Consider the following 21,241-nt stretch of genomic DNA (forward strand, 5'->3'; position numbering starts at 1 on the left):
TAACCTGGGCTGACCAAAGGACTTCAGAAAGACCCTGCCGTGGTGCAACCTAACCTGGGCTGACCAAAGGACTTCAATCATCCTCCAACTGGGAGCCATATTTCCACCCAGTTGCACCATGAGAACAAGACAAAGACCTCCAGTGCTTTGGTGTGTCAGGTCAACATGTTACTGAGATATCCAAGGATATCGGTCGTGGTTGTACAATTTCTCAGCTGTTTTTTTTTTCCCTTGAAATAATAGTTGGTTATCCAGAGGGTCAAGACAAGACAATATTTACCCATCCTTGAGCAGGACCATGCTAACAGTGAAGAGGGGTGGCACATGCAGGGTCTGTCAGGAGTCCTGTATAAAAGGGAAGACCAGAGTGAAAGGTGATTTTTGGGGGGACAGGGAGAGTGAGACTTAAAGCCTGCATAATGACAGCATATGTGTCAGTGGTGATTGTGGGTGCTGTGGTCATGCTTACACTGTTATGGATCCTGCTCATCTACCTCCCTGGAAAAGGAGACAAAGTTACACAGGGAGAACCCAATGGATGTCAGTCAGCGGGTAATCAATACAATGCTCTTTCTTCCTGTATGTACTGTACAGTCTATGTCCTACAGGTAATCAATACAATGCTCTTTCTTCCTGTATGTACTGTACAGTCTATGTCCTACAGGTAATCCATACAATGCTCTTTCTTCCTGTATGTACTGTACAGTCTATGTCCTACAGGTAATCAATACAATGCTCTTTCTTCCTGTATGTACTGTACAGTCTATGTCCTACAGGTAAAGGGCCAACTAGCTGTAGAAACACAGACAAAGTCCTCTTCCCACCACTGTTTGGTTTAAAAGCTGAGAGATGTGGCTGGAGAAATGTCATCTCTCTCACATTCATAGACAGAGCTATCCATGATATCAACATGATAGTTGTAACCATGTTTTGACGCTCTACAGTGTTTGTTGACATTCACTTTGTTTACAAACATCGGAGTAAAACAATCTAATATTTTGGGTTCTGATGGGGAACGACAGTGGAACTCAGCTCATTAAGGCATTTCTAAGTTGTATTCTATAAGAATCAATGGGTACATATCCTTAATATCATACATATGATGAATGTAGCAACTGCTGATTGGCCCTTCAAGGGTCCAGGACAATCTATGAGTCTGTTCAACAATCTATCTTAGCTGCTTAACCTGGAACTCTGCTTATCATTAGATTATAGGCTATGAATAGGCCTTATGTAAACCTCAATGTAAATGGTAGTAGGACAAGTCATTTTCCATATGGGCACGTGGCTTCGCTTGATTAGCAATGGTCAACAGTAACATTATGAAGAGAATGACAACCAACTTTCCCTTTGTGTTCCTACTGTATGTTATCCACCTCCTCCATCCCAGCTGTTGGGTCTAGACTTCTGCACTCTTTCTATCAGTTCTTTCCCTGTTCTCTCTCTCCTTCTCTCCCTGGCCCTCTCTCTCTCCCTCTGCTGGGCAACATGCTGGAGCTGGCACACGACCACCTGCCCAGTCACCTGACCTCCCTGGCACGTCGCTATGGCAACATCTACCGCCTCAAGTGTGGCAACACAAGTAATGAAGTCACTTCCAACCAAGTGACTCAAGTTAACTCTGTTTCAAGACAGTTAGAATAGTTGTTTATACATGTAATATCCTCAGTATGTGAATGTTTTCAGTATTACAGTACGTTTGTCTTGACTCTGTATGTTGTGTTTGCTGCAGCCATGGTGGTATTAAACAGTGGTGACATCATCAGAGAAGCCTTGGTGAAGAAATGGTCGGACTTTGCTGGGAGACCACATTCTTACACCGGTGAAGAACACATTCCCAGCAACCATCACTCACTTCTGTTACTCTGAGAACACGTTACTAGAACCACCCGAGTTTTCCCAGCAACCATCACTCACTTCTGTTACTCTGAGTCAACAGTGCTTTTGATTCAAATGATTTACCCTTCACCTCACTCTCTTTCTTCACCCTCCATTTCACCCCACCCTATCTCATCTTTCCCTCCCTCCATCTCTCCCTACCTACCTACCTCTCTCCTTATCTCATCTCTCCATACCTACCTCCCTCTCTCCTTCTCTCTCTCTACCCCCCTCCCTCCCTCCATCTCTTCCTACCTACCTCCCTCCCTCTCTCCTTCTCTCTCTCTACCCCCCTCCCTCCCTCCATCTCTCCCTACCTACCTACCTCTCTCCTTATCTCATCACTCCCTCCATCTCTCCCTACCTACCTCCCTCCATCTCTCCCTACCTACCTCCCTCTCTCCTTCTCTCTCTCTACCCCCCTCCCTCCCTCCATCTCTCCCTACCTACCTCCCTCTCTCTCTCCTTCTCTCTCTCTACCCCTCCCGCCATCTCTCCCTACCTACCTCCCTCTCTCCTTCTCTCTCTCTACCCCCCTCCCTCCCTACCGGTCTCTCAGGAGACGTGGTGTCAGGGGGAGGCCGCTCCATCTCTCTGGGGGACTACAGTGAGGAGTGGACGGCCCATCGCCGTCTGGCCCATAATGCACTGCAACGCTGCTCCCAGCAGTCGCTCCACGGGGTCATCCAGAAACAGGCCCTCCACCTGAGACAAGTAGAGATGAAACACATGACAGTTCTAAACCTGTTTTTGCTTTGTCATTATGGGGTAGTGTGTGTAGATTGATCAAATGTGTATTTATTTAGATTAAGGCTGTAACGTAACAACATTGGGGAAAGAGAAAGGGTCTGAATACTTTCAGAATGACCTGTATTCATTGTTTTACACAATATTTAAACACATTTGATCAGTTTCTCAAAGGAAAGATTCCCTGACCAAGATGGATGAATGTTTGTCATGTTGCTAGGATACTAATCTGGGTTAAACCAGAACTAAAATATTTTGTCATTTGTTCAGATGCTTGATTAGGTTCTGGGGGTAAGCCTGTTAGAAATAAAGATGGGGGGTTTGTGAAGTATCCACCCTCACAAAAATAATCTCTCAGCTTCAGCATTCTAGAGTTCTATATGTAATTATATGGTTGTATGCTCCTGTATAGTTTGTTTCAATGTTTACTCCACGTAGACCTTCGACCTTTCTGGGGGTCAAAACATTGTAATGAACTATAATGGAGCATACACCAATGTGCAGGTATTTCGAACCCTTGCACAGAACACAGAACACTTTCTCTACCAAGGGAGGGAACAGCAGCATGGAACAAATACACTGTGTTCTGAGAAGGAATGTAAACCAGCATGTACCAGTACACTGACTGACTTAACTGGAGATTACACAATGCAACACAACCTCAGCAACATGCCAACCACAACTTAATGATGTATCACTTGTTGTACTTCTTGTTTGTGGCCTTGTGTAATGACAATGTAGTGGTTTCAAATTGGAAAAGTTACAACCCTCAAAAAGTTACAAGTCAGCGGGGTAACTCATCTTCTTAAGTTGAGGCAATCAATATTTAGTTTACAGTGAGGGAGTTTATATCTGAATATGTAACCTGTGATCTATCAGGTGCTGCTGGACTATAACGGCAGAGCTGCGGATCTCTCTGAGGATTTCACTGTAGCAGCCAGTAACGTCATCACCACACTGGCCTTTGGGAAAGAGGTGAGGATCACACCTGGGTTCAAATAGTATTTGTTGTCTGCGCTTGATTGAGCTTGCCTGGCACAATGGAATCAATGGAACAGTCCCAAAAAAAGAAACCACACCCATTTGATCCGGCTGCTCCAGGCAGGCTCAATCAAGTATTTGGAAGAAAACCAACACTATTTGAAGCCGGCTATCTGTCAGTTCTTTGAGTCTGTACAGTGTATACACCAGGAGTGGCACCCTATTCCCTATATAGTGCATTACTTGGGCTTTGGTGAAAATCTAGGGCACTATATAGGGAATAGGGTGTTATTTGGGACATAACCCAGAATTAGAATGAAGAGAGACACCAGGTTTGGCCAAGGGATAACCATGACGGAAATATAGTCATGTATTTTATTAACCACTGCGTGGGTAAGCTATCTAAAAGCAGAGACACGATAAGCAGTTATATATCACAGTTGGAAAATTGAACCAGGCTGGTTATCTAGTGGGGTTGGTGATCAAATCAAATCAAATTGCATTTGTCACATGTGCCGAATACAGCAGGTGTAGACTTTACAGTGAAATGCATACTTACAAGCCCTTAACCAACAATGCAGTTTTAAGATAAATACCAAAATAAATAAATAATAAAAGTAACAAATCATTAAAGAGCAGCAGTAAAATAACAATAGCGAGGCCATATACAGGGGTACCGGTACAGCGTCAATGTGTGGGGGAACCAGTTAGTCGAGGTAATTGAGGTAATATGTACATGTAGGTAGAGTTATTAAAGTGACTATGCATAGATAATAACAGAAAGTATCAGCAGTGTAAAAGAGCAATACAAATAGTCTGGGTAGCCAATTGATTAGATGTTCAGGAGTCTTATGGCTTGGAGGTAAAAGCTGTTGAGAAGCCTCTTGGATCTAGACTTGGCATTCCGGTACCGCTTGCCATGCGGTAGCAGCGAGAACAGTCTATGACTGGGGTGGCTGGGGTCTTTGACAATTTCTAGGGCCTTCCTCTGACACCGCCTGGTATAGAGGTCCTGGATGTCAGGAAGCTTGGCCCCAGTGTTGTACTGGGCTGTACGGACTACTCTCTGTAGTACCTTGCGGTTGGAGGGCGAACAGTTGCCATACCAGGCAGTGATGCAACCCGTCAGGATGCTCTCGATGGTGCAGCGGTAGAACCTTTTGAGGATTTGAGGACCCATGCCAAATCTTTTCAGTCTCCTGAGGGGGAATAGGCTTTGTCATGCCCTCTTTACGACTGGCTTGGTGTGCTTGCACCATGTTAGATTGTTGGTGATGTGGACACCAAGGAACTTGAAGCTCTCAACCTGCTCCACTACAGCCCCGTCGATGAGAATGGGGACGTGCTCGGTCCCTCTTTTCCTGTAGTCCGCAATCATCTCCTTTGTCTTGATCACGTTGAAGGAGAGGTTGTTGTCCTTGCACCACACGGCCAGGTCTGTGACCTGTCTCGTTGCTGTCGGTGATCAGGCCTATCACTGTTGTGTCATCGGCAAACTTAATGATGGTGTTGGAGTCGTGCCTGGCCGTGCAGTCATGAGTGAACAAGGAGTACAGGAGGGGACTGAGCACGCACCTCTGAGGGGCCCCCGTATTGAGGATCAGCGTGGTGGATGTGTTGTTACCTACCCTTACCACCTGGGGGGCAGCCCTTCAGCAAGTCCAGAATCCAGTTGCAGAGGGAGGTGTTTAGTCCCAGGGCCCTTAGCTTAGTGATGAGCTTTGAGGGCACTATGGTGTTGAACGCTGAACTGTAGTCAATGAATAGCATTCTCACATAGGTGTTCCTTTTGTCCAGGTGCGAAAGGGCAGCGTGGAGTGCAATAGAGATTGCATCATCTATGGATCTGTTTGGGTGGTATGCAAATTGGAGTGCGTCTAGGGTTCCTGGGATAATGGTGTTGATGTGATTAATGACCAGCCTTTCAAAGCACTTCATGGCTACAGACGTGAGTGCTACGGGTCAGTAGTCATTTAGACAGGTTACCTTAGTATTCTTGGGCACAGGGACTATGGTGGTCTGCTTGAAACATGTTGGTATTACAGACTCAGACAGGGAAAGGTTGAAAATGTCAGTGAAGACACCTGCCAGTTGGTCAATGCATGCTCGGGAATACACGTCCTGGTAATCCGTCTGGCCCCGCAGCCTTGTGTATGTTGACCTGTTTAAAGGTCTTACTCACATCGGCTGAAGAGAGTGTGATCACACAGTCGTCCATGTGTTTTGGGTATGTGGGTGGTGTGCTTACAGTAATAGCCATGCATGGTTTGTTTACTGTTAAGGTTGTGCAACTTTACGCAATGAATGACATCAAATTTACCAACAACACATTTTGATCCAATAAACTTCCCACTGGGCAAAAACTGGTTGAATCAACATTGTTTCCATGTCATTTCAACGCAATCTCTGTGATGAAGTTGAATCAACTTGGAAAACTAATTGGATTTGCAAAAACTCATCAATGTAAGGGATTTATTTATTATTTTACCCAACTTTAACCTAAATCCAATGACAAGGTGACATTTTGAGTTGATTTCACATTGAATTCACGTTAGTTGACAACTCAAAACAATGTTGAACTGACGTCTGTGCCCAGTGGGTTATGTAATAGTACTGTATATTGTTTCAGTGATGAAGTAATATCTCATTATATCCCAGTTTAATCTAACAACAACCTGAAAGGGTTTATCAATCCTTTATAAAAGAAAAACCTATTGGTGCTTTATGAATAATGTATAATCATGTTATAGAAGGTGGAAAAGGGTTATGCCACATATGGTAAAGCATCTACTGTACTACTGTGTGTACTGTAAATAATAATACTATTGATAATAATTATGATAATATTAATTATGATAATACTAGGATAATGATAATAATAATAATTATGATAATATTAATTATGATAATACTAGGATAATGATAATAATAATAATTCTGATAATAATAATAACAAATGGGATTTTTTAAATAACTTTTCAAGGAAACAAAGACGCTATACATACAGTAGTATCAAATGGTAAATGGTATAAGTGGGACTTCCTGTAATATTTTGATTCATGTGTCTGTGTTTGTGACCTTTGTCTATTTGTCTGTGTCTTTTAGTATGAGAAGAGTTCTGCAGAGCTGCAGAGACTGCATGGCTGTCTTAATGAGATCGTGTCTCTATGGGGCTCTCCCTGGATCTCTGCTCTGGACTCCTTCCCACTGCTCAGGGTCGGACAACTTTATACACTCATACTACACTATCTGACAGGGAAACTGCATGCACAGACAGCCACTCTGATACACAAATTAAAATGTCTAAAATGGTGCTACAAAAGTGGGAATATGTGATTCTATTGTATATTTATATTGATCTGTTCCCATTTGTCCAAGAAATTGCCCAATCCTCCGTTCTCCCGTCTTCTGAAAGAGGTGGCCAGGAGAGATGACATCATCAGAACACATCTGGATGAGTATAAGGTTGGTGTGAATACTGTAGCTTCTTTTTCAAACTTATGTTCAAGTAGCCAGCAGCAAACACAAAGACAATCATGTCAAAGTTTTTTTTAAGTAATCTGTAATGTAATATGGGTACATTGGTAGCATATGGAAGATATGAACTGTATTGCTGCCACAGATGCAGGCACCGAGCAAAACATCAGAGGAAGCCATTGCCATCACAAGCGCTCTCCTCAACGGCCTTGGGAAGCCCCAGGACACAACACAGGGAGTGGTAGGTTCTTATCATGGTTTACAACCTGAACTCAGATGTAGACGTAAGATAGTGAAGTGAATCCGGGACACTACAATTAGTATTATAGGTTACATTTTGTATAGTATGTATTAACTGAAATTCATACAATATGTTATGAATTTGCAAAAAGTATGATATGTTGTGTATTCTAATTTGTTGTGGCTAACTTTAGCTAGGTGGCTAAGGCTAACGTTAGAAAGGCTAGGGGTTAGGGTTAGGGTTAAGGTTATGGTCTGGAGTTAGATTAAAGGGTTACAGTTTTGGTTAGGGGAAGGGTTAGCAAACATGCTAAGTAGTTGCAAAGCATCTAAAAAGTAGTAAGTAGTTGCACAGTTGCTAATTAGATAAAAGTTATCCGTGACGAGATTCAAACACGCAACCCTTGGGTTGCTAGACATTCGCGTTAAGTTACTTTCTTTCTTATGTAACCACACCAAACGTAACATAACATACTAATTTGGTTTTCCAGATGAACGTTTACTATGTCAGGTCTCGTCTATGAGACCAGGCTGTGGTTTATCATGGTAATCAATCAAAATCACATAGCAAATGCTTACAATATAAGCCTACTACTTGCTATAAATGTGTAATAGTAAGTGTTGCGCATCCAAAATGGCACCCGATTCCCTAGTGCACTACTTTTGACTATGGCCCTGGTTAAAAGCAGTGCACTATATAGAGTCACACATATGCTCATGGCCTGCAGTAAGGACATGGTCCATTCACAGGTCCTGACAGACACTCACGTCCACATGGCCACTGTGGACCTTCTGATCGGGGGAACAGAGACAACAGCTGCCTGGCTCAGCTGGACTGTGGCCTTTCTACTGCACAGGCCTGAGGTACATTACAGAACTCTATACACTACACTACACCACAGAACACAATACACTACGCAACACTACAGAACTCAATACACTAACTAAAAAACTCAATACAATAAACAACACTACAGAACTCTACACACTACACTACAGAACTCAGTACACTACACTACAGAACTCAATACACTACACTACAAAACTCAATACACTACACTACACTAAATAACTCAGTACACTACACTACACTCCAGAACTCTATACACTGCACTACAAAACTCTATACACTACACTACAGAACGCAATACTCTACACTACAGAACTCTATACACTACACTACACTACATAACTGTATACACTACAGAACTCTATACACTACACTACATAACTCCATACACTACACTAAGAACTCTATACACTACACTACATAACTCTACACACTACACTACAGAACTATATACACTACACTACAGAACTATATACACTACACTACACTACACTACATAATTAGATACACTATACTACACTACACTACAGAAGTAGATACACTATACTACACTACACTACAGAACTCTATACACTACACTACAGAATTAGATACACTATACTACAGAACTCTATACACTACACTACACTACACTACACTACAGATTTAGATACACTATACTACACTACACTACAGAATTAGATACACTATACTACACTACACTACATAATTAGATACACTATACTACACTACACTACAGATTTAGATACACTATACTACACTACACTACATATTTAGATACACTATACTACACTACACTACAGAATTAGATACACTATACTACACTACACTACAGATTTAGATACACTATACTACACTACACTACAGATTTAGATACACTATACTACACTACACTACAGATTTAGATACACTATACTACACTACACTACAGATTTAGATACACTATACTACACTACACTACAGATTTAGATACACTATACTACACTACACTACAGATTTAGATACACTATACTACACTACACTACAGATTTAGATACACTATACTACACTACACTACAGATTTAGATACACTATACTACACTACACTACAGATTTAGATACACTATACTACACTACACTACAGATTTAGATACACTATACTACACTACACTACAGATTTAGATACACTATACTACACTACACTACAGGTACTTTCCTAAGTGGATGACACAAACAATTGGACTGGTTATCCCTTTCATGCCCTGCCTCCAGTCCACTTACCATATCTGAACAAGAGAGCCTCATGAAAATTGCAACAAGTGGTTCTGTGAAAATTGAATTGAATCAGATTGCGCTCAGAGTACCCTGCCTTGGCAAATCACACCGTTAAGACACTGATGCCCTTTGCAACCACGTACCTATGTGAGAGTGGATTCTCGGTATTATACAGTGTGTGTGTGTGGCAGGCTTACAATGATGGCAAAAAACAACATTGAATAGTGCGCTGACCCTGGTGCTAGAGGGGGTACAGCTGGAGGTTGAATGTTTGAAGGGGTACGGGACTAATAAAAGTGTGGGAACCACTGCACTACAGAACTCTATTCACTACACTACACTACAGAACTCTATTCACTACACTGCACTACAAAACTAGATACACTACAATACATATTATATACACTACACATCACTGCACTACAGAACTCTATTCACTACACTGCACTACAGAACTAGATACACTACAATACATATTATATACACTACACATCACTGCACTACAGAACTCTATTCACTACACTGCACTACAAAACTAGATACACTACAATACATATTATATACACTACACATCACTGCACTACAGAACTCTATTCACTACACTGCACTACACTACAGAACTCTATTCACTACACTGCACTACAAAACTAGATACACTACAATACATATTATATACACTACACATCACTGCACTACAGAACTCTATTCACTACACTGCACTACATAACTAGATACACTACAATACATATTATATACACTACACATCACTGCACTACAGAACTCTATTCACTACACTGCACTACACTACAGAACTCTATTGACTACACTGCACTACACTACAGAACTCTATTCACTACACTGCACTACAGAACTAGATACACTACAATACATATTATATACACTACACATCACTGCACTACAGAACTCTATTCACTACACTGCACTACAGAACTCTATTCACTACACTGCACTACACTACAGAACTCTATTCACTACACAGCACTACATTACAGAACTAGATACACTACACTACATAATTATATACACTACACATCACTACACTACACTGCTCTATACCACACTATAATACAATGCATTACACTACACTACTCTAAACACTACACTATACACTACACTATACTACACTACACTACCATACACTACAGAACTAGATACACTACACTACAGAAGTATATACACTACACTACACTGCTCTATACCACACTATAATACAATGCATTACACAACACTACTCTACACACTATACTACAATAACCTACACTACACTACACTACGATACAATACACTGTATTCACCAGTGTCCTCAGACCTTTGATATATGCTTTACATAGTATTCTATAGAGATGGAACTAGACTGAAACCCACAGATGTGTTGTTGGCTTGCATTCCATTATAGACTGTAAGTCAAAACCTACGTTTGAGATCACTTCACATGGTGAGATGCTTTTCTCTTTCTCTCTCACTCCATCTCTTTCTCTCTCTCTCCCTCCGTCTCTCTTACTCTCTCTCTCTCCCTCCATCTCTCTCTCTCTCTCCCTCCGTCTCTCTTACTCTCTCTCTCCCTCCCTCCATCTCTCTCTCTCTTTCCTCCTCCCTAGGTACAGTACAGAGTGTATGATGAGTTGTGTTCGGTGCTGGACGGGCGCTACCCTCAGTACAGTGACAGACACAGGCTGCCAGTGCTGTGTGCTGTGATCAGTGAGGTGCTCAGACTCAGACCTGTGGCTCCGCTAGCCGTGCCTCACAGAGCCATCAGAGACAGCAGGTGAATAGAAGATATACCAGGGGAGGCTGGCGGGAGGAGTTATAGGAGGACGGGCTGAAATGGAATAAATGGAACAGAGTCAAACATTTCCATTTATTTGATGTGTTTGACTCCGTTCCATCAAATCCATTCCAGCCATTACAATGAGCCTGTCCTCCTATAACCCCTCCCACCAGTCTCCTCTGAGATATACTGTATAACATTACTGTATATCTTTACTGTATATCATTACTCTATATCTTTACTGTATATCTTTACTGTATATCATTACTGTATATCTTTACTGTATATCATTACTGTATATCTTTACTGTATATCATTACTGTATAACATTACTGTATATCTTTACTGTAATATCATAACTGTATATCATTACTGTATAAGATTACTCTACAGAGCATCTCAATAAATGCACTGTGGGAACGTATTGTACAGCTAGCTATGTGTAACTTTCACCCTCCTATGGGAGCTTATGTTTTGATGCTGTTACTCTGCTTTGTACAGTACATTTGTCTTGCCAACTTCCCTTCTGTGCCGTTTTTCTACCTAAATGTAATACCTCATCATACAGTACTAATGCATGTTTATACACTGAGTATACAAAACATTAAGCACACCTGCTCTTTCCAAATCACAGACTGACCAGGCGAATCCAGGTGAAAGCTATGATCCCTTAATGATGTCACTTGTTAAATCCACTTCAATCAGTGTAGATGAAGGGGAGGAGACAGGTTAAAGATTAATTTTTAAGCTTTGAAACAATTGGGACATGGATTGTGTATGTGTGCCATTCAGAGGGTGAATGGGCAAGACAAAAGATTTAAGTGCTTTTGAATGGGGTATGGTAGTAGGAGCCAGGCGCATCAGTTTGTGTCAAGAACTGCAACGCTGCTGTGTTTTTCACTCTCAACAATTTCCTGTGTGTATCAAGAATCGTCCACCACTCAAAGGACATCCAGCCAACTTGACACAACTGTGGGAAACATTGGAGTAAACATGGGCCAGCATCCCATTGTGGAACACTTTCGACACCTTGTAGTCTATGTCCCAATGAATTGAGGCTGTTCTGAGGGAGGGGGGGAACAACTCAATATTAGGAAGGTGTTTCTAATGTTTGATATACTCAATGTATTTGCAATGTATAATTCTGTGTCTATTCCATATGTGTTCAGTATTGCAGGCTACTTCATCCCTAAGAACACTGTCATCATCCCCAATTTGTTTGGGGCGCATCATGACCCTGCAGTGTGGACGGATCCCTATGCCTTCAAACCAGGTGCTGGGCTATTGAGTGTACTGGTAATGTCCCAAATGGCATCATATTCCCTATATAGTGAACTAATATTGATCAGGGCCCATAAGGCTCAGGTTAAAAGTAGTGCACTATATAGGGAATATGGTACCATTTGGGATTCAGCCTAGAATTGCTTTCACTTGGCTCAGCAACATAGTTCCAGCAGCAGCTAACAGTAGACCCTCTCTCTTTCAGAGCGGTTCCTGGAGGGTGGGGGGGCCTCGACGCGTGCTCTCCTGCCTTTCGGCGGGGGCGCTCGGCTGTGTTTGGGGGAGGCCGTGGCCAAAATGGAATTGTTTCTGTTCACCGCCTACTTGTTGCGTGATTTCCAGTTCGTACCTGCTGAAAGCCAGACCTCTCTACCAGACCTGACAGGAGTAGCCAGTGTGGTACTCAAAGCCAAGGCCTACACAGTCATAGCACGGCCCAGACCTGGGCCTTGACCTCTCACAGAGTTTGTTCATGTACAGTGATCACATTACATTTCTATCAATCATTCGGCTCTAGAGGAAGTATTCTTATAAGAGAAGGCATATATTGTGTAGTATTGTGCAGTAATGGTGAAGTAATTGGAATGTATAGAATAATATTTTCTATTTTGTATAAATGCTTCCTCTTTTAACAACGAAGGATGCATTTCTGACTCCCTAAATAGATACACCATAGGTAGCCAGAATAAGAGTGCTGATAGGTTTATTAGAAGAGGGTTGGGCTAAAGGTTAGGGGTTAACTCAGGGGTTAAAGGTTACTACTACTCTGGCAGCGCTGTAACAAACGGTTTGGGTTTGCGGAGGATCCTCATCAGGTTCCTGGACATGTAATAAGGCTTCTGCATAGTTCCATCATTCCTCTCTAGATCTTCCACTGTATGAGGGAGAAACACTGGAGTCACTCTACTACTCTACTACTCTACTATACCTTACTATACCTTAATATATTATACCTTACTATACTGTACCTTACCATACCTTAATATATTATACCTTACTATACTGTACCTTACCATACCTTAATATATTATACCTTACTATACTGGATCCTTACCATACCTTACTATACTGTACCTTACCATACCTTAATATATTATACCTTACTATACTGTACCTTACCATACCTTAATATATTATACCGTACTATACTGTACCTTACAATACCTTACTATACTGTACCTTACCATACTGTGCCTTACTTTTGTTGTGTCTTTATTATCATTAAATTGAAGACTTGGTTTTTATCAAAGATTCTCTGTAATTAGTATTACGCGATTAAACTGATTATGTAACCGTAATTAACTAGGAAGTCGGGGCACCAAGGAAAAATAATCAGATTACAAAGTTATCATTTCCTAAAATAACTTTTCAGATATTTTATATCTGATCAATTAGTCTTCTGATTAATGAATTATTTATTTTAAGATCACTAAAGAGTTGATACTTATAACAATTGAAATGCTAATCCTTTACACATGAACGCTCACTCATTCGGGAACAATTACAATCAATATATTTATTTACGCTCAGCGTGTCATCTTGACCGCTGTTGAAAAGTTTGTTTATTTTGTAGAATTGTCCGTCTCTCTCTCTCTCTCTGTCGTGGTTATAGTGGATAGTTCAGAGTGGCATTCATTGGAATGGATGTTTCGGCGGTTGTCATTCTTCGCGTTCAATGATACCGAATTCCTAGCTGCAAATTAGTAATTAATATCAAAGACTTGTTCTTATTCTGTCGGTATCGATAGTCTAAGAGTTTAACCACGTGGTATGGTTAAAAGATTCAGCAATGGTCTGCAACCTTTGTACTCCCGTGATTGAGAGAAACATGGTCTGCCTGAGAATTTCTCAAAGTTGGGTTATATAGGGAATTGCAGAAAAGGGGCTGTCCCAGGATGCCTGACCCTAACTGGGCTCAGGGTCGGTCCTCTGATTTAGTTAAACTCAAAAGGGAATTGGAGTTTCCTTCATTAAACAGTCCAAAATCACATTACACAATTTTACAAACAGTATCATACTCACTCACTCATTCATCTTATACAACAATTAGATGTAAACCTCATATCTGAGGCTATTATATAAACCGCGTCATGGTAATATGGCCACACCACCTCCCATGAGCTTCCCCAAGTTGTAACAAACGAACCAGTTCGTAGCTGGATTCTTCACCGATCTTTAATACCTTCTCCGGAACATGACATTTGTTCGGACCTCAAATTCTGTGAGGTGGAAGAAATTCCTTTGTTCTCTATGAAAATTCACTCTGTCTCTTACACTGTGTGGCCATGAGGAGATCCTCAGGAATTTATGACCTCTCTCTGACCACAGCAGCCTAGTTGAAGGAGGAAAGGGAGAGGGGGATGGGGCTTGCTATACCCAAAGAGGGCAACGTCATTACACTATATTACACCTTACTATACTGTACAATACTATACTGTATCTTACTATATTATACCTTATTATATTGTACCTTACTATATTATACCTTACAATATTACACCTCACTATATTATACCTTACTATATTATACCTTACTATATTGTACCTTACTATATTATACCTTACTATATTATACCTTACTATATTGTATCTTAATGTATTACACCTTATTATATTATACCTTACAATAGTGTATCTTAATATATTACACCTTACTATATTATACCTTACTATACTGTACCTTACTATACTATGCCTTACTATACTATACCTTACTATATTATACCTTACTATACTGTACCTTGCTATATTATACCTTACTATATTATACCTTACTATATTACACCTTACTATATTACACCTTACTGTACCTTACTATATTATACCTTACTATATTATACCTTACTATACCTTACTCTACTGTACCTTACTAAATTATACCTTACGCTACCTTGCTCTACTGTACCTTACCATACTGTACCTTACTATACCTTACTCTATTGTACCTTACTATACCTTACTCTACTGTACCTTACCATACTGTACCTTACTATACCTTACTCTACTGTACCTTACTATATTATACCTTACTATATTATACCTTACTATATTATACCTTACTATACCTTACTCTACTGTACCTTACTAAATTATACCTCACTCTACCTTGCTCTACTGTACCTTACCATACTGTACCTTACTATATTACACCTTAATATACATTCCTATATTATACCTTACTATACCTTACTATATTATACCTTACTCTACCTTGCTCTACTGTACCATACCATACTGTACCTTACTATATTACACCTTAATATACATTCCTATATTATACCTTACTATACCTTACTATATTATACCTTACTCTACCTTGCTCTACTGTACCTTACCATACTGTACCTTACTATATTACACCTTAATATACATTCCTATATTATACCTTACTATACCTTACTATATTATACCTTACTCTACCTTGCTCTACTGTACCTTACCATACTGTACCTTACTATACCTTACTATATTATACCTTACTATATTATACCTTACTCTTCCTTGCTCTACTGTACCTTACCATACTGTACATTACTATATTATACCTTACTGTACCTTACTATATTATACCTTACTCTACCTTGCTCTACTGTACCTTACCATACCATACCTTACTATATTACACCTTACTATACCTTACTATACCTTACCATACTATACCTTACTATATTACACCTTACTGTACCTTACCATACTATACCTTACTATATTACACCTTACTATACCGTACTATATTACACCTTACTGTACCTTACCATACTATACCTTACTATAGTACACCTTACTATACCTTACCATACTATACCTTACTATATTACACCTTACTGTACCTTACCATACTATACCTTACTATAGTACACCTTACTATACCTTACCATACTATACCTTACTATATTATACCTTACTATACCTTACCATACTATACCTTACTATATTACACCTTACTATACCTTAATATATTACACCTTACTGTACCTTACCATACTATACCTTACTATATTACACCTTACTATACCTTAATATATTACACCTTACTATACCTTACTATATTATACCTTACTATACCTTACTCTACTGTACCTTACTAAATTATACCTTACTCTACCTTGCTCTACTGTACCTTACCATACTGTACCTTACTATACCTTACTATATTATACCTTACTCTACCTTGCTCTACTGTACCTTACCATACTGTACCTTACTATACCTTACTATATTATACCTTACTCTACCTTGCTCTACTGTACCTTACCATACTGTACATTACTATATTATACCTTACTGTACCTTACTATATTATACCTTCCTCTACCTTGCTCTACTGTACCTTACCATACTATACCTTACTATATTACACCTTACTATATTACACCTTACTGTACCTTACCATACTATACCTTACTATATTACACCTTACTGTACCTTACCATACTATACCTTACTATATTACACCTTACTGCACCTTACCATACTATACCTTACTATATTACACCTTACTGTACCTTACCATACTATACCTTACTATATTACACCTTACTATACCTTACCATACTATACCTTACTATATTACACCTTACTGCACCTTACCATACTATACCTTACTATATTACACCTTACTGTACCTTACCATACTATACCTTACTATATTACACCTTACTATACCTTACCATACTATACCTTACTATATTATACCTTACTATACCTTACTATATTATACCTTACTATATTATACCTTACTGTACCTTACCATACTATACCTTACTATATTACACCTTACTGTACCTTACCATACTATACCTTACTATATTACACCTTACTATACCTTACTATATTACACCTTACTGTACCTTACCATACTATACCTTACTATATTACACCTTACTATACCTTACTATATTACACCTTACTGTACCTTACCATACTATACCTTACTATGTTACACCTTACTGTACCTTACCATACTATACCTTACTATATTACACCTTACTGTACCTTACCATACTATACCTTACTATATTACACCTTACTATACCTTACCATACTATACCTTACTATGTTACACCTTACTGTACCTTACCATACTATACCTTACTATATTACACCTTACTATATTATACCTTACTCTTCCTTAATCTACTGTACCACAAGACCACCTTACCCTGTTAGAGTTATAGTGGTGTAGGTATTGGAGGGTTAGGTGGTGTTGGGTGTTGGAGGGTTAGGTGGTGTTGTGCTGTTGGAGAGTTAGATGGTGTTGTGGTGTTGGAGGGTTAGGTGGTGTTGTGGTGTTGGAGGGTTAGGTGGTGTTGTGCTGTTGGAGAGTTAGATGGTGTTGATACTCACAGAAGCAGAGAAACAGGGTGTCAACACACATGCTGTAGACACTGAAGAAGCCCTGAGCGATGAGGTAGGCTCCGGCCATCACTGTCTGCAGAGCAACATTACGACAACATAGCTGCATGAGTTCTAACAGCACCAATCAATACACTGCTGACAATACATACAGTAAATGTAACTTTAAAAATACACGCCAGTTAGCAACACAGGCTACTGCGTTAATAGTCTCATATCCGCCTCCGCAGTGGCGCAGTGGTCTAAGGCACTGCTTCGCAGTGCTAGCTGTGCTGCTAGCTGTGCCACTGCAGATTCTGGGTTTGAGTCCAGGATCTGTTGCCGCTGGCCGCGACTGGGAGCCCCATGGGGCGGTGCACAATTGGCCCAGTGTCGTACGGACTAGGGGAGGGTTTGGCAGGGAGGGATGTCCTTGTTCTATCGTGCACTAGTGACTTGTGTGGCGTGTTGGGCGCAATGCACGCTGACACGGTTGCCAGGTGTACTGTGTTTCCTCCGACACATTGGTGCGGCTGGCTTCTGGGTTGGATGAGCGCTGTGTCAAGAAGCAGTGCAGCTTGCTTGGGTTGTGTTTCGAAGGACGCAGGGCTCTTGACCTTCGCCTCTCCTGAGTCCGTACGGGAGTTGCAGCAATGAGACAAGACTAACTACCAAATGGATACCACGAAATTGGGGAGAAAAGGGGCTAAAAAATAAATAATAATCTCATATCAAAGGAGGTTCTACTAAGTTCAACAGTGAAAGAAACTAAATGAAAATCAGCCATTTTAATGATCTCATTTCTAAATCCATTTCAAACCTGCATACATCATCTAATACAGGGTTTCCCTTACTTGGTCCTCGGGACCCCGAGGAGTTCACGTTTTGGTTTTTGACCTAGCATTACACAGCTGATTCAAATGATCAACTAATCATCAAGCTTTAATCATTTGAATCAGCTGTGTGGTGTTCGGGTAAAAAACTAAACTTGCACCCCTAGGGGTCCCGAGGACCGAGTTTGGAAAACGCTGGTCTAATGTGTTCATCGAAGATAGAATGTCAATGAAGAACTGTGAGTGTTGAGTGTTTGGTAACAACACTGTTGCATGGACGTACCAGGATGGGAACCCAGTAATAGTTGAGCATCTCGGCCTGGAACGTGTCGCCAGGCAGGCAGATTTGTCCAGAGAAGAAGAAGAAAGCCAACACACCTGATAAAACAGAGACAGGTCAGCCATTAGATCATTATATTAGTCATACTTCCTTAGTGAAGGAAAACAATATGCTGATAATAAACACAACCACTGAAGATAAAATGGCCAACACAATAGTTATCAGGAGTGATAGTAACAAGTTTGGCATGACAAGGACTGGCAAGTAAAGAAATGTTGGCAGAAACAGACTGGATTTCAGTCTGCTATTCATACTTAAAGTTCAAACAAATGTGAGTTCAGGTAAACTTCTCTTACCAACTATTGCCACCACTAGTAGTTTGCCAAAGAATATGAGCATGTCTGTCACTCTGTCCAGTAGCACCACCCTGTGGCCAACGAGAGGATGACACATTAAAGAATATTGACAACCTGGAAGCATCTTACATAGAAACCAATATCAATGTCTTTGACTATATTGGAAGTAAAGGAAAAATACAAATAAAAGAGAGAGAGCAGAAGATCGACCAATCAAATAAACCCAGTCTTACCGTCCGATGTGCCTCATCAACAGACTGTATGCATTTTTGGCTGACACACAGAAGCTCTCCCCGTAGATGGCGATCTATCAGTCATTCAGAATGATGCATTACTGACATTACTGACGAGGATGAACTGCAGGTTCCTACACCAAGAATAAATGACCAACTGAGCTAGAAGAGGTGCATGGATGCTAATGGCTGCTAAAAGGAATGCCAGACAGTGACTGACCATGATATAAGCGTTCCTGTTGAGGATCTTCAGGAAGTATTCCAGACACCAGAAGCAGCATCTGAGACAGTTAAACAGGAACCGACCACAGGCACTCTGAGAACCTGGAGACACATCACAACATGGGATTCCCTTTAGTCAATGACTGGGGAATCATACAGTCACATCAATAGGATGCTCCCTTTAGTCAATGACTCATAAAACCACGTCTATTTGTGCATACTGTGTGTGTGTGTGTGTGTGTGGTGTGTGGTGTGTGGTGTGTGTGTGTGTGTGTGTGTGTGTGTGTGTGTGTGTGTGTGTGTGTGTGTGTGTGTGGTGTGTGTGTGTGTGTGTGTGTGTGTGTGTGTGTGTGTGTGTATGTGTGTGTGTGTGTGTGTGTGTGTGTGTGTGTGTGTGTGTGTGTGTGTGTGTGTGTGTGTGTGTGTGTGTGGCCTTACCCCTGGTCTTATGGTTCAGGTACTCCAGCACCAACCTGACTAGCTGGAAGCAGGTGAGGAGGAGGGCTCCAAATGCCAGAGAGCCCACGTGGTACCTTCCAGGAAGGGAAGAAATAAACACATTTCATAATGAACTCCATATGAACACACGAGCAGAACCCAACGTCTGCTACTGAAATACACCACATTAGACGCAGTCTAAAAAGATATGACATCAAATATCTCTTCACACTGACCCATCATTATGCTTAGCTTATCTACTACAACTAGTGCCCTCATATTCAAGATACAGGTAGGTAAGCTTTGTGGTATTTTGGTATTTTATTATTCTCCATTAGCTGTTGCAAAAGCAGCAGCTACTCTCCCTGGGATCCACACAAAACATGACATAATACAGAATGACATAATACAGAACATCAACAGACAAGAACAGCTCAAAGGCAGAACTACATACATAAAAAAGGCACATGTAGCCTACATATCAGTAGATACACACAAACTATCTAGGCCAAGTAGGGGAGAGGCGTTGTGCTGTGAGGTGTTGCTTTATCTGTTTTTTGGAACCAAGTTTGCTGTTTATTTGAGCAATATGAGATGGAAGGAAGTTCCATGCAATAAGGGCTCTATATAATACCTTACGCTTTCTTGAATTTGTTCTGGATTTGGGGACTGTGAAAAGACCCCTGGTAGCATGTCCGATGGGATAAGTGTGTGTGTCAGAGCTGTCTGGCTTAAGGCACAATCCTATGTCCCCCCCCACAGAAACCCTTAGTCCCTCATGTCTTACTGTAGAGTGCGTATGAAGCACTGGGACAGGGCGAAGGGTGAGATTTCTGCAGGCTTGCTGAAGGCCCAGTAGTATGAAGCAAAGGTCCCAGCCAGGGTACATTGGCCCAGGGCGATGACAAAGTTCACACACCACAGGAAGGCAAAGATGTTGAAGACCTGCAGGTAAACCAGGTTCTGCTGGAACAGGCCTGTGTCATCGTACCTGAAGAAGATGCAGCGCACCGACGGGCAGTATGGGTAGGCCGAGGAGTTGAACGTC

The 21,241-nt window shown here is 40.8% G+C and overlaps 2 protein-coding genes across 2 annotated transcripts in view; one reads left to right on the top strand and one right to left on the bottom strand.

Annotated features, from left to right (window-relative positions):
* LOC110535199 (steroid 21-hydroxylase) lies at positions 1 to 13,534 on the top strand. Its single transcript, XM_036937271.1, has 12 exons — positions 1 to 552; positions 1,391 to 1,582; positions 1,733 to 1,822; positions 2,438 to 2,592; positions 3,505 to 3,600; positions 6,712 to 6,822; positions 6,985 to 7,071; positions 7,229 to 7,324; positions 8,074 to 8,187; positions 11,047 to 11,213; positions 12,386 to 12,489; positions 12,703 to 13,534. The coding sequence occupies exons 1-12, from the start codon at positions 420 to 422 to the stop codon at positions 12,948 to 12,950; spliced, it is 1,593 nt and encodes a 530-aa protein (XP_036793166.1). The 5' UTR covers positions 1 to 419; the 3' UTR covers positions 12,951 to 13,534.
* Positions 13,259 to 21,241, bottom strand: part of LOC110534035 (choline transporter-like protein 4) — a 22,506-nt gene continuing 14,523 nt past the window's right edge. The window contains exons 15-22 of the mRNA XM_036961573.1: positions 20,981 to 21,240; positions 20,194 to 20,288; positions 19,754 to 19,857; positions 19,534 to 19,607; positions 19,301 to 19,371; positions 18,948 to 19,042; positions 17,844 to 17,928; positions 13,259 to 13,371 (exon numbers count right to left, since the gene is read on the bottom strand). Coding sequence (XP_036817468.1) covers positions 13,259 to 13,371; positions 17,844 to 17,928; positions 18,948 to 19,042; positions 19,301 to 19,371; positions 19,534 to 19,607; positions 19,754 to 19,857; positions 20,194 to 20,288; positions 20,981 to 21,240 — 897 coding nt within the window. The remainder of the gene's footprint in view (positions 13,372 to 17,843; positions 17,929 to 18,947; positions 19,043 to 19,300; positions 19,372 to 19,533; positions 19,608 to 19,753; positions 19,858 to 20,193; positions 20,289 to 20,980; position 21,241) is intronic.

This window comes from Oncorhynchus mykiss, chromosome 2 (assembly GCF_013265735.2).
Source record: "Oncorhynchus mykiss isolate Arlee chromosome 2, USDA_OmykA_1.1, whole genome shotgun sequence".
Lineage (NCBI taxonomy): Eukaryota > Metazoa > Chordata > Actinopteri > Salmoniformes > Salmonidae > Oncorhynchus > Oncorhynchus mykiss.